We start from the raw sequence: 15,240 nt of genomic DNA on the forward strand, positions 1-15,240 counted from the left end.
TATATATATATATATATATATATATATATATATACAGGGTGAGTCTTTGACTTGTACATATATTTTAACCGAAGGTTCTTGAGGTCAAAAGAAACACTTTTTTCATTTACCATTTTTTCCGATTCGGCCCTGTTAAAAAGATATAGCCATTTTAAATTTTCAAAATGAGCTAATTCACCCCTGAAAACCGGAACACTGAAGTTTTCTCAAGCATAAGATATACCTCTCGAACCTTGGAAATAAGCTACTAAATTAGAAAAACCATCATAAACTTACGTTTAACATTCCATTTGTTGAACAAAGTAGTGTTTATAATCAAATAAATGAGTTATTCCAATTTCGTTGACGCTAAAGATTAAATATTCTTCTCTTGATTTCTATTTCATTTTCGATAATTATAACGAATTGAGCTCGCTACCAGCCATATTAGTTCTGATACTCATATCCATTCATTCATTATATTTCATTTATATGATATCGTTGTTTATTTTTCGTGCAAGAATTAACCTTAAAATCTCAAATAAATAATATTCATCTATGAAAGATCTAACACAGACTATAGTAATCTGTGGTTTTAAGTTTGAATTTCAAATTTCGAGTGATGCCAAATATAAACACAGCAGTTCGGTTCGAATAATCTATGTTCTAACCTAAAATTTTCATTTACAGTTTACACTGTTATTGTTATAAGATATTTGTTATGAAATGAAGCATTTGATTTGTTCCAACTATCTCATAAAAATATTGAAATGCATCAATATTTTTGAAACCATCAGTATGAAAATATGGAAATATGTAAAATATTCTGGCTCTGTAATCAATGGAAAATGTTAGACTCCACTTGTAATCAAATTTGTTGTTAATGTGTACCTACATTATAGCCAACTTTACTACTTAATTCATCTTGATTTTGGCATTGAAAATAAATGAGAAGTATTCAATATAATTATCCGCAATAGAATATTTGGTTTCTTTCAACTCACCTGATTTGTTTTCACATTAAAACAATTATGGCCCTCTTGGAAGTATGTCAATCATAAGCTCTTAGGATGAATTTATGGAATAGCAAAAGAATAAAAGTATTCAATCTCAATCACATGAAAATTTGTCTAGTATGTACCTAGTGGTATGTTTCGATGTGTGTGGTATGTTTCGATGTGAGTTAGAATGAGCCGAAGAAGAATACAGTATTGTTCGATAGCAGCAGTCTTTAGTGGGATATTGATTGTTGTCATTATAATGGGACTATTTTGTGAAAACTTTTTTAAACATGGGTTTTATGAATAATCTGGACTTTTCAAAAAGAATGTTGATTTTAGTGAAGTATCTTCTTATTATCAGAGCTGTGCCAAAGCTCAGTGATTTTTAATCAAATCGAGGAGTTGAGGTGAGCTTATTCAAATAACTTCATTTTCAAACTAAGTTGGCTAGTACTTCAATTCTTAAATCTGAGACATGACTTCATAGTAAATATTCATTTCTGTGGTTTTTTTTCCACAATAGAACAGAGTTGCATTCAGCCAAAGTACCCAATTTTTTGAATTTCACAGATAATTTTTTTTTTTTAAGATCAAGTTATTCGAAAACGGCGCTTTGTACGAGAAAATATGAAGAATACTTTTATTTTTCAAATTAGCCAAATATTCTTCAATGAACGTTCAAATTACTATTAAGAGTTGGTTTCTTCGAATTTCTGGTATTTTGATGGTATGTTATGTTCATAACATAGAAACAGAAGAATGTGTATGGAATCTGGTGTTCGGAGAAGATGTATCACATCAAAAAAAAGCTATATTTCAAAAATCATTTCCTTCGATACAACCATTTCCGAGATATAGCCGATAATCACATTTTTTTAACGATTTTCAACAGCCTGTATCTTTTTAACCGGGCCGAATCGGAAAAAATGGTAAAGGAAAAAAGTGTTTCTTTTGACCTCAGGAATCTTGGGTTAAAATATATGTACAAGTCAAAGACTCACCCTGTATATATATATATATATATATATATATATATATATATATATATATATATAGTATATTTCAACCAACAAAGAAAATCATGATTCAAGACGAGACAACCAAACATACACCTCGATTTATATATATATATATATATATATATATATATATATATATATAAATAATATCAGTAACTGTTTAGTTTCCATGCGTTCTACCGTTGTAAAATCCCGCCCAGTTTCCCTTCTTATCTCTTCGTTCCTGATATGTTGCAATCTGGAAACTCTACCAGATCTTATCGAAATGTCCATCTCTAATTTGTCTATGGTCTTTTTTTTTCTGGAAGTTGCCAGCATTCACAGCCATAAGTTAAAATAGATTCTACAACTGTTGTGTAGATTGTTGCCTCTGATATTGAAACCTTTTTTTTTCGTTTCAGTAGCCGTTCAGTTGTTTATAGAGTTGAGTAGGGGTGGAGGAGTCTCGATAGAAATGGCCCCCATTAATTGGGGATCTGCTTAGTGGTTATGTTTGCCTTAGAATGTTAGATGATATCATAGTTCTCCAGTCGCATACTCCAGGAAGTTTATTTTAATTGGGGTCGGATCTTGTATATTCTCAAAATTTAAATATGTATGTCGTAAAAAGATTTACCCAGATTTTTTCCTAATTAGGATGTCTATTAGCTGTTCTTTCGATCCTATTCTTGGGGCATCCTTTCTGCTGTGTAGTAATTTTCAACTCTGTATTTCTCAGAGTAACTAACGCTAAAAGATTACATATATCATGCTGTTACAATCATTACGTGTTCTTCAATTAACGGAAACTCTAGAGCCCGTAAGCAATCAGAGGTCTCCCCAAAGGACGTAGTTAATATCACACAATCTACTTCTACGAAAGATGAAAAAAAACTCCTCTCCTGACCTATCTAGCTGCCGGTATCACTAGGCAACAACAGTACCTAGAAGTGAAGGGAATCCAATATGCTGATGTCATCATCAAAATGACATCACACCGAATAAATAAGTCAAAATCATTATTTTGATCCGTATCTGATAGAACGCTCGAGCTTTTCGGATTCTGAAGAGTTTTTATGTCAAAATAGACGACGTAATATCCCCACCAGACAAATGGAAGCAGGAGTGCCTCAAGGTTCAGTTCTAAGCCCAAAATCAACAACATCTGCATATGCAACGCCCCAAAAAGGTCAAGGAATATGCTAGCTCTATACGCAGATGATAGATGTCATTTACAGAATAGTGATCGCAGCACTAGATGATTTATATATTACAGACGAATGTTTCATTAAGGTGAAAGATTCAAATGAAATGACTAAACCTGCATAGTCAACTGTGCGATTGTATTTTTCTTCCTGTTAATTTCTAGCTGTTTGCGGAACCAATTATCAAATATATTGGGACTGTATGCAAATAAAAAAACAAACAAAAAACAAATAATAATTCAAACTCTATGGATGGCAATCAATGGCATTCAATGTATGAAATTAGTATACTAAGCCCTACCTCATTCAGAGTATGGAACGTACTACGCTGATTGGTCGAAACCGCGAGTATATATATATGTATACGAGGACATTTTCGAGGAATTATCAAAGCCCAACGATCATTTTACTCTCCCATATTCGCGTATTATATTATTATATTATAATGTCTGGTCGCGGTAAAGGTGGAAAAGTTAAGGGTAAGGCAAAGTCTCGTTCCAACCGAGCTGGATTACAATTTCCAGTTGGTCGTATTCATCGTTTATTACGCAAAGGAAATTATGCTGAACGAGTTGGAGCTGGAGCACCCGTCTATCTAGCCGCTGTTATGGAATATCTAGCCGCCGAAGTTTTGGAATTGGCCGGTAACGCAGCACGTGACAACAAGAAAACCAGAATTATTCCCAGACATCTTCAGCTGGCAATCAGAAACGACGAAGAGTTGAACAAATTGCTATCGGGAGTAACTATCGCTCAAGGTGGTGTTTTACCGAATATCCAAGCCGTCCTCTTGCCAAAGAAGACAGAAAAGAAATCATAAATACAATCTGTATGTGAAACGGCCCTTTTCAGGGCCACAATATTTCCTCATTGAAAAGATTTTTTTATCATCTGATCACTTTGGGTATAATAAAATTGCGACAATTTCACGGTCCTACTGACATTCGTAAGTAGGGTAAATGCTCTGATTTTCGACCAAATTAACAAAAACATCGATTTCGGGTACGACTTTTTCACACATAAACTAATCAAATTTTAAAGGTGTTGATGTTCATCGATTCTTTGGCTAGTTTTAAATAATTTGTCATATAATTTTAAACGTTCTCTTCGCATTCAACCTTCGAAATGTGAAAACAGAAAATCTGAATAACATTCGGGTCACGACCATGCCGCAGAGTTCTCGACCATTTTTTTGTTTGTTTTCGACCACTAATAATAGTGGCCGCTCGCTTCTCGTCTTCACTTAAAAATTTTATATTTATATCAATCAGATGGATTTCAGATGAGGTAATTGAGTAAGAAACACTGGGAACGTAAAAAAATTATTCTGCAAAAGTTTTCATTTTCTATAAGTATTTCAAAATAGGAACTCATATTAAATAATATTATTTGGTTATTTTGTTCTTAATATCTTTTCAGAAACTAATGAGTATATAAAACACCGACCACAAGTGGTCGAGAATTAAGTATAGTATATCCAAAGTCACTTGGAGGAACCAGAATATTTCAATTATATGTTCAAGGGTTGTCCAAGTTTCCAGAAATTCCTTTGGGGCCAGTGAATTTATTGCCTAACAATACTTTCGAATAAACCCCCGGTATTTAGCGGATCGCGGTTTCCATTTCAAAGAGACATCTGGCCGAGCGTTTTTATGGACTAGTTCAAGTGGCTTTGTATATACTATACAATCAAATTGGTTCTCGACCGAGAATAAATGAAAGGTAGAATAAGTATGTTTCAACGTTAATTCAGTGGTCGCAAACTAATATTCAAAAAAAAAAAACGAACATGATCCAACAGAAATATATCGGTTGAAATAAACAATTATTGAAATTACATATTGGTTGTCGACCACTTTGGTCGAGAAATAAAAGGTAAAAATTTTCCAATACCAGTTCGCGACTGCCGAATAATATACATTTTCCCACAACTGCTATGAAAAGTAGCGTATTCTTCATAGCTTACTCAATTTCAAAACTATGTATTGCTCATACTGTGGGAAATATTATTTCTCACAGCACTTTGCCCACACCTCGCTTGGTAGACCAATGTAATTGGGCTTTTGAGTCGTTTCTATGGAAACGCGATAAATTCGCACATACATTTTGATTTGAATCAAGTCCATTACTTGAATTATTGAAATTTGTGCAGTTGTAGGAAAAGTACAGTGTGCAACATGTGGAGAAAGTCCTTTTCTCGCTCGTGTGAACTCGCGAGAAAAGTTGGACTTTCCCCACTTGTTGCACAATATACTATTTCAGCGCGAAAACTTTGACCTATACCCCTACTATGCAAACTATCTTGAAAGGGTAGCAATGGTCGAGAAAACACGTACGGCGGAAATATTTTACACTACAAGATATATTTTATTATTATTTTATCTCAAATCACGGAATGGTCGAGTCGAGAGACACTGACGGTCGGCTAACCAGTGCATTTACCCTATATACAGTGGCTTAGGTAGCTATTAGACCCGGGTCGATCGCAACCCACCGACGAGATAATCGGGTCGAAAGACTTAATATAATACAGTGGGAGATCAGGTAAGAAATTTACGAAATGGGTTGTTCTGAATAATGGTCTATTTTCGAATAAAAATGAACAAATTTGTAAAACAGTCCCCCACTATGAACAGTAGAAAAGGACTTATTCTAGTTAACTAGACCTTCAAACTTCGATTTATCGAATCGAATAAATTATCGTATAATTCGATAATTATCGTACCGGTGGCTACGATGGATTTCGGAGTTACTTTCGAGCTACAATTTATTTATTTTGTATTATTCAATAGTTATGTCAACTAATGGGGCTATGTTAATTGGTGCTTTTATCTTTTGAAAATGAAATAAAACAAAAGTAAAAGATAATGAAATCAAACTCAATAAAAAATAACTATACTACGAGGTTGCAACAGGTAAGTCGAGTCCGATTGTTCATTAAATTAGTGGAGAAATGGTGGACTGTATAAGCGACAGCGAAACATATGAAAATGATACTAAAGTCTAAAATTGTGGTTAACATTATAACTTACCTGATGGGCGTCAGGTTAGAAAACATAGCCTCTCCACAGGGCCCTTGGTGCGGGATATACAGGGTGTTTCCTAAACATACGGCAAAAATTCAGGGGGTTGTTCCTTGGACTATTTTAAGCATGTTTTGTCCTTGGATGATTTTTGAAAAACCTCTTTGTTTCGAAGATACAGGGCGAACAACATTTTTCATATTTTTAAAATTAATAATAGTTCAATAATTAATAATAATTTGGATTGGAAGAGGTGGACCTCATTTATGGCCTGCTCGTTCCCCGGACTTAAACCCCTTAGATTATTTCCTATGGGGCCATCTAAAATCATTAGTTTATACCACTCCAGTAGAAAATGTGGAAGACTTGCGAAATCGGATCATTGCTGGGTGTAACTTAATAAGAAATGATCCTGGTGTTTTTGAAAGGGTTCGGCAGTCAATGAGGAGAAGATTGGATGCTTGTATGCTGGCTAGAGGTGGTCATTTTCAACAGTTTTTGTAGGTTGAGTTGAATTTTCATGTAATTTTTCATAATAAAATGTTATTATCTGAAATTTTGTTTCCCCTATATCTTCGAAACAAATAGGTTTTTCAAAAATCATCAAAGGACAAAATATTCTTAGAATAGTCCAAGGAACAACCCCCTGAATTTTTGCCGCATGTTTAGGAAACACCCTGTATTTCAGCTCCAACTTTCGGTTTTCAAGGGCGGTGTAGAAAAGCTCTAACATAATGCGTTCGAGCGAATATAAAATCGACGAATAATGCGGGAGTTTCCGAATGAAGCCACCAATTGTTCACTTGTACACTCGCGAACTTACCATCTTTCGCTATACCTCGAACTCACACTAACAGGTAGGAAAGCTACACCTATCAATAACGCTCCCATGGTTTGAAAAATGCTAGGGTTCGTGTTGTAGTAAGGAAAATGTATCGACGAAAAGCTACAAAAATTCTACTTGCTGAAGAATCCGACAATCCGACAAGTTCGACAATCTAGGAATAAAAGTCGTAACTTAACAACATGAACACCTAATTGAAAATGCGTAAAGTGAATGATATCTTACCTACAAAAGGAAATTTTTTTACGGTTAATTGGGATCCGGGAATTGAAAGCACGCGGGATGATTTTATATCATCCCGATATGAAAAATTCAACGAGGTAGAGAATGATGAAAATGTTTCACGATTAATGAATTATGTAGAACCACACTCGAATCGTTTCGCCAACGATGTGATCTTCAGAAACGTTAGGCTACTAACTATATATAGCAAAACATGTCCCTGGGGAGGGGGGCTCAAACTACCTCCACTACCTACCACATTATAGGTTAATCGTAACACCTACCAATCACAGTATATCGTTATAATCTACTTATAACTAAACTACAATTTGTCACTAAGAACCGTAAACTTCAGCGGATTGTTAATTTTCCCTTTGAACATACGTTCCATTGTGGCCAAAAACACTCTTCATTAGAATACTTGAACAGTTTTAACGATCTATCACACCAATAATCAAGTTTTGATAATACTGACGACAGTTGAGTCATTAATTAAATTATCGCCGATTTCAACGGATAATGTTCGACTGTGAATTTGAATCCACGCCACCAGAACTTCGAGTAGCTATCCGAAAAGCGTACGAAGCTATAAACTGGTGTGCGAGTGAAGATGAAATAAGTCCAGTGCATTATGCTAAATAGCGAGCATAGATACTTGAAAAGGCAGAATGTTGGATACAAAGCGAATAAGTCAAGTGTTCCTTCCGGAGCAATAAAAATTTCTGAACGATGCTCCTGTAGAATGTCTCCCTAGTGACGTAACTTCTGAATTCCTTCAGTGCATATTAAAACAGGTTGCTTTGATTATTGCCATCTCCTGAGTTGGCGCAGGTGCGATGAACTTCTGAAATTGAGAATGAATGTGATATGGAAACGTTAGAAAATCGGATCATAATAACTTATTCTCGCGCAAATCTTTCAATTACATAAGCAGAGTGGATCAAAATAGCGAAACAATACTGTGACACGCGCAACAAAAACTGCGACTGTAAAAAGGGTTATTCTTACAAATGAGGGGTTTGGCAAAGTTACACGACAGCCTTTAGAGCAGGGGGGTGAAACCGCTAGTGCTAACACTGGCAACGGATGTGACGTCACAGTCACTCAGCATTACACGGTATACGTATCACGATGTAAAAATTTTATTCTCATAACAAGCCAATCAGCGTTCGAGGTTTCCAATAAATAGGTATTTGATTGAACAGCCAACAATTAATTGTGTTTGTAATGCATGTATGGTAGCAATGAACAGATCAAGTAGTTTTTATTGTCGCTTATTACAAGTTCTGTTTTAGGTTTCAGGTAATCCATGAGAAACTAAATTTAGAACATAATTAGACTGGGTTTTTCCTCATATCCTATTTCAATGTACTAATATATCTGAAAGCCCTCTTACTTGCGATTATAATATTCCTTCAAAATCAACTGGATTTAAGTTAAATTCTGTTCCTCGGCCTTTACTGAAATATCAAATTAATTATCATCATCCCTATGATTCCAGAACTTCCCCAAATGTTTCTTGTATGGAAAATATTAATGATTTTAACATGCCATGTGAAAGTAAAACTTTCGATGATTTTTGAAGTTTGATGAATAATTAATATTTAGTTTTTTATGTTTCAGAAGGAAGAAAATCGTTATTTTGCATAGAAATATTTCTGATTTACATCTGAAAAAACACGTTTGTATAATGATTTCAAAACTTAATTGCAATGAAAAATGAATGATGACTATTTTGAGCAGTTCAATAGTTAATTTATGTTGTATATCTGGGACAAAATTTGATTTTCTCCTCACAAACAGAGTGGGCAAATTTCGATGTTTTTGCACTACAACTTCTAAACCTGAGGTGATAGACAAAATCTGATATCCCATATTCTTGGTCTCTTGTTTTGAGAAACTAACAAGGTTAGAATTCATTTTTGGCCACCTTTTGTTTTCGAGTTATAAGCGAAAATTGGAAAAATGGCGATATCGAAAAACTTTTACATCTCCGCTTATACTGATGCTAGAGCTCCGAAATTTAAACATTATACAGACACTTTTTTACGTAGAATCCAGTGGCGTGCTCGTGTTTTCGAAAAGGTTTTTAATTACGAAGCTATGACCCAAAGTTATGTTTTTTCAAAGGGAACACTAAATTTCTATGCCATGTTTTGAAAGCTTAATTTTTCCTGATTTCAAAAATTTATAACATTGAATGATTTGTATTAAAATAAACAACAGAAAATGGTCAAAAACCTTTTTTTACCTAAGAGTCTCAATATTTCTATGGTTTCAACTGTTGATGAGCTCATAAAAATTGAGCTTTCTATAACAAGAGCAGTGTCCTTCCGGCAATCTGATTATTTCTATGCTTCTTACTCATTTCTACAAAATTCGAATCAATTCGGCAATTGTTCATAAAACAAATCATAAGGATAAGGACAGTCCCTCTCAGAGAAATACCAACCGTAGACACGTGTTTCGGGCTTTCGGCCCTCATCAGTACGGTGAACAAGTGTTAGGATGTGCAACACTTGAAAGAAACAACAAACAAACAGTTGTTCTGTTGTTGTGTTGTTGACTCTGTTTGTTTGTTGTTTCTTTCAAGTGTTGCACATCCTGTGAATTTGAATCCACGCCACCAGAACTTCGAGTAGCTATCCGAAAAGCGTACGAAGCTTTTATAAACTGGTGTGCGAGTGAAGATGAAATAAGTCCAGTGCATTATGCTAAATAGCGAGCATAGATACTTGAAAAGGCAGAATGTTGGATACAAAGCGAATAAGTCAAGTGTTCCTTCCGGAGCAATAAAAATTTCTGAACGATGCTCCTGTAGAATGTCTCCCTAGTGACGTAACTTCTGAATTCCTTCAGTGCATATTAAAACAGGTTGCTTTGATTATTGCCATCTCCTGAGTTGGCGCAGGTGCGATGAACTTCTGAAATTGAGAATGAATGTGATATGGAAACGTTAGAAAATCGGATCATAATAACTTATTCTCGCGCAAATCTTTCAATTACATAAGCAGAGTGGATCAAAATAGCGAAACAATACTGTGACACGCGCAACAAAAACTGCGACTGTAAAAAGGGTTATTCTTACAAATGAGGGATTTGGCAAAGTTACACGACAGCCTTTAGAGCAGGGGGGTGAAACCGCTAGTGCTAACACTGGCAACGGATGTGACGTCACAGTCACTCAGCATTACACGGTATACGTATCACGATGTAAAAATTTTATTCTCATAACAAGCCAATCAGCGTTCGAGGTTTCCAATAAATAGGTATTTGATTGAACAGCCAACAATTAATTGTTTGTAATGCATGTATGGTAGCAATGAACAGATCAAGTAGTTTTTATTGTCGCTTATTACAAGTTCTGTTTTAGGTTTCAGGTAATCCATGAGAAACTAAATTTAGAACATAATTAGACTGGGTTTTTCCTCATATCCTATTTCAATGTACTAATATATCTGAAAGCCCTCTTACTTGCGATTATAATATTCCTTCAAAATCAACTGGATTTAAGTTAAATTCTGTTCCTCGGCCTTTACTGAAATATCAAATTAATTATCATCATCCCTATGATTCCAGAACTTCCCCAAATGATTCTTGTATGGAAAATATTAATGATTTTAACATGCCATGTGAAAGTAAAACTTTCGATGATTTTTGAAGTTTGATGAATAATTAATATTTAGTTTTTTATGTTTCAGAAGGAAGAAAATCGTTATTTTGCATAGAAATATTTCTGATTTACATCTGAAAAAACACGTTTGTATAATGATTTCAAAACTTAATTGCAATGAAAAATGAATGATGACTATTTTGAGCAGTTCAATAGTTAATTTATGTTGTATATCTGGGACAAAATTTGATTTTCTCCTCACAAACAGAGTGGGCAAATTTCGATGTTTTTGCACTACAACTTCTAAACCTGAGGTGATAGACAAAATCTGATATCCCATATTCTCGGTCTCTTGTTTTGAGAAACTAACAAGGTTAGAATTCATTTTTGGCCACCTTTTGTTTTCGAGTTATAAGCGAAAATTGGAAAAATGGCGATATCGAAAGCTTTTACATCTCCGCTTATACTGATGCTAGAGCTCCGAAATTTAAACATTATACAGACACTTTTTTACGTAGAATCCAGTGGCGTGCTCGTGTTTTCGAAAAGGTTTTTAATTACGAAGCTATGACCCAAAGTTATGTTTTTTCAAAGGGAACACTAAATTTCTATGCCATGTTTTGAAAGCTTAATTTTTCCTGATTTCAAAAATTTATAACATTGAATGATTTGTATTAAAATAAACAACAGAAAATGGTCAAAAACCTTTTTTTACCTAAGAGTCTCAATATTTCTATGGTTTCAACTGTTGATGAGCTCATAAAAATTGAGCTTTCTATAACAAGAGCAGTGTCCTTCCGGCAATCTGATTATTTCTATGCTTCTTACTCATTTCTACAAAATTCGAATCAATTCGGCAATTGTTCATAAAACAAATCATAAGGATAAGGACAGTCCCTCTCAGAGAAATACCAACCGTAGACACGTGTTTCGGGCTTTCGGCCCTCATCAGTACGGTGAACAAGTGTTAGGATGTGCAACACTTGAAAGAAACAACAAACAAACAGTTGTTCTGTTGTTGACTCTGTTTGTTTGTTGTTTCTTTCAAGTGTTGCACATCCTAACACTTGTTCACCGTACTGATGAGGGCCGAAAGCCCGAAACACGTGTCTACGGTTGGTATTTCTCTGAGAGGGACTGTCCTTATCCTTATGATTTGTTTTATGAACAATTGCCCTCGTTATCCTTCCGACATATATATATATATATATATATATATATATATATATTTACCAACCATGCAGCGTCCTGGAAAACGATGTCTACAAACTGTACTGGGACACAACTATGGTCACGGACAGGGCAATATCGCATAACCGGCCGGACATAGTTCTGTTTAATAAGACCGAAAAATTGGTGCAGATAATAGACATAACGGTACCCGCCGATGATAATATCGCCCGAGCGTACACTGAGAAACTCACCAAATATCATGACCTCGCGTTTGAGCTGAAAGAAATGTACGGTCTGAGGAAAACATCAATTCTCCCACTCATAATATCGGTAAATGGCCTGGTGGAGACACACATGATTGAAAACACGAAACGTCTACAATTAGATACTTACCTGATTAGCCAAGCACAGAAAGAGGTCATCCTAGGTACCACGCGGACAGTCAGAAGATTTCTTACTAGCTCCTGAGTACAACCTTGGTCGCTGTGGTGACCCGGTTGTCTTGGATCCATCCCGCTTGTCGGTAAATAAAAAAAAAAAAAAAAAAAAAAAAAAATATATATATATATATTTTGATCATGTTATTTACCTGCTTTTTAATAGTCAATAGTATTTTCTTTATTTGGAAGTGTCAGGTTTTTAATGAAGTTGTTTAGTTCATATAAAAAAATATATAATTATACGTTTCGGAGACATTCTCCTTCTTCAGTAAAAATGACTCATCTGATAGTTTACAATATGAAATATTAATTAAAATTGAGCCTTCAATTTCTCGTCATTTTACCTGAAATGACGAGAATAGTATGTTATGGAAAGAAAATAAATTTGTATTGTCTTCTAGATGTTCATCAACACGTTTATGGGCTGGAGGTGCATCATATCAAATATTCAATATGAAAGTTAATTTTTATGAATTTCAGATATCAAATGGATTGATAACTGTTAGAATATTAAGCTAGAGCACACATGTACCTAAGTTGATACTTTGAGGTCCTAAAATAGATTTGTAGAGAAAATAATTATACATCTTCAGAAGTAAATGAAGATAACAATAAAGGTCATCATCAAAAGTTTGTTATATGTACAATTTGGCGATATGAAGAAGAGAAAACGGATTCAAAATTGAAAAAATTTATGGCGCTTGAAATATGACGATTGAATTAATTTGAATGAAGAATAATCAGAAACGTTATCGGAGCATATTTGTTTGCACACTGCAGAGACAGTCACTGTACTTCTATGGGTTGATGTAATAACTGTGACGATACTGTACAAAAATATGATCAGTGGAGCAATTGATAATTAAATATGTCATATAGATATTGCTTCATGTTATGGAATTTCATTATTAATGAATCGTCTGATATCCACTAACAATGTACTTTTCAATGAGTGCTTCGAATGATGAGTCATCTTGGGGGATCGTTATATCCTTATAACGATTCCTTCAGATTCGAACAGAATTCTAGTTTGCTAGTTTTATAAATCTAGAATCGACCACAAATCTGATGAAATTAATATTTAATCGATAAATAGGTACATACAGATTACATGACTTACCTATTCACCTTCAATAGCGTCATCGAATGATTCATACAGTTTTATTAAAATAGCCTATGTATTATTTTCCGAACACTGCGTAGAATGAAGAATTATTATATTCACATAACGACGCACCTAAAACTCACTTATCAGCTCAACGCACATAATTGAAATGAACCGTTTTCTGCTGCAAAATATTTGGTGAATGGTTACATCTGGTCTAATACTCTAGTGGGTTTTACGATTGTTGTTATTCACTTCTTTGAAAATGCCGCTCGCCTTTTCTGGGAAGAAATGTTTTCAAAAATAACCTTTTTTTATGACCTTTTCCTCTGGATATTAGGGGTAAATATACCTCCTGTAGGTATATCTTTCCTAACGAACTTCCGTGCTTTTCGTGTTTGATAAAAAAAAAAATTCGAATGTATTAGGTATTCCTAATTCATGGTTATGTAACAGCTGATTGGATGAATTATATATTTCAGAAAAATTATTCCTTCAAATCCCTACCTACCGACCTAATATTTATTTCACAAAAATTTGCTCAAAATTATCATCATAATTATAAGCTTGCGAAATGAAAAAAAAGGAATTTTTATGTTGCAGATTTGTCTGTTTTTCTCGAACGATAACAAGAAATAGTTCATAACGCGAAATAATACATATAATATGTAAATGAACTGATATGATAGACCGAAAAAAAATCGAAAACATTTTTTGACGACAACGTTTACTCATACCTGTAATGTGAGAAAGAAAGGTTCGATAACGAAGTTCGAAGCAAACATCACTCAAAATAATAGCAATTTTTTGATTACCGATTCGATCATCAACCCTTATACAGGGTGTTCCTAAATTGGAGGTACCGCAATCGCTTTGTTTTCAAGATACAGGGTGTTCCTTGTAGTTCTACATATAGAATATATCTCGTATATGGTGTAGTATTTGCGCGATATCGTAAAACTCAATTCAATGCTTACATTTATAGGTTTCCTTCAAATAGTGAATTTAGCAAAATGTGGTGTCACGCGTTAAGATTGTTTTCATTTTGAAATATGATAAGTCATTTATATTCCTCTGAAGGGACGCCGACGAAAGCGGGTAGATAAAGGAAAATAATAAATTTCGGACATAGACGTGCTCGCAGTGCAATAAAAGTAATCATCTTGAAAGCGATAATAAACTGAAATTCTATATTTTGTAAATCTTGGGGGGGGGGAAGTAATTACCCCGAGTATCCTCTCATTTCTACGCCCTTGGCCCTCTGGTTATTACTCGAACAAAAGGATTTGTAGGTCCTGTCTTTCAGAAGGCAAATTCGTTATTAATGAGCAGATATTTTGAATAGATAAAGTTGGTAGCTTCTCAGAATCGAAGATACCCATATAAAAGTGAAATCAACCTTTCCTATGTATATAATAAAACATGTCTGAAATCCTTTGAATGCAATAATAAACGCTACCTATACAATAGCTAAATAACCATCTTTTTCTTTGAAAGTTGACATTAACAATATTACAAATAGTTCCCATAGAATTTCCGAGAAAAGGTCCTTTTTCACATAATCGAAAATCAGGGGTAGGAATATTAATAATGACTCAGATGTTCATTTTAGGTATAAGGACTGGAATTTTATTCCC

At 34.4% G+C, this 15,240-nt stretch overlaps 1 protein-coding gene across 1 annotated transcript; it reads left to right on the forward strand.

Moving 5' to 3' along the window:
• The first annotated feature begins 3,592 nt into the window (after positions 1-3,592).
• LOC123686250 (histone H2A) lies at positions 3,593-4,093 on the forward strand. The gene has a single exon (XM_045626267.1). It carries the CDS (start codon positions 3,629-3,631, stop codon positions 4,001-4,003), a length of 375 nt encoding a protein of 124 aa, XP_045482223.1. The 5' UTR covers positions 3,593-3,628; the 3' UTR covers positions 4,004-4,093.
• The last annotated feature ends 11,147 nt before the right edge of the window (positions 4,094-15,240 follow it).

Source organism: Harmonia axyridis, chromosome X, assembly GCF_914767665.1.
Source record: "Harmonia axyridis chromosome X, icHarAxyr1.1, whole genome shotgun sequence".
NCBI lineage: Eukaryota > Metazoa > Arthropoda > Insecta > Coleoptera > Coccinellidae > Harmonia > Harmonia axyridis.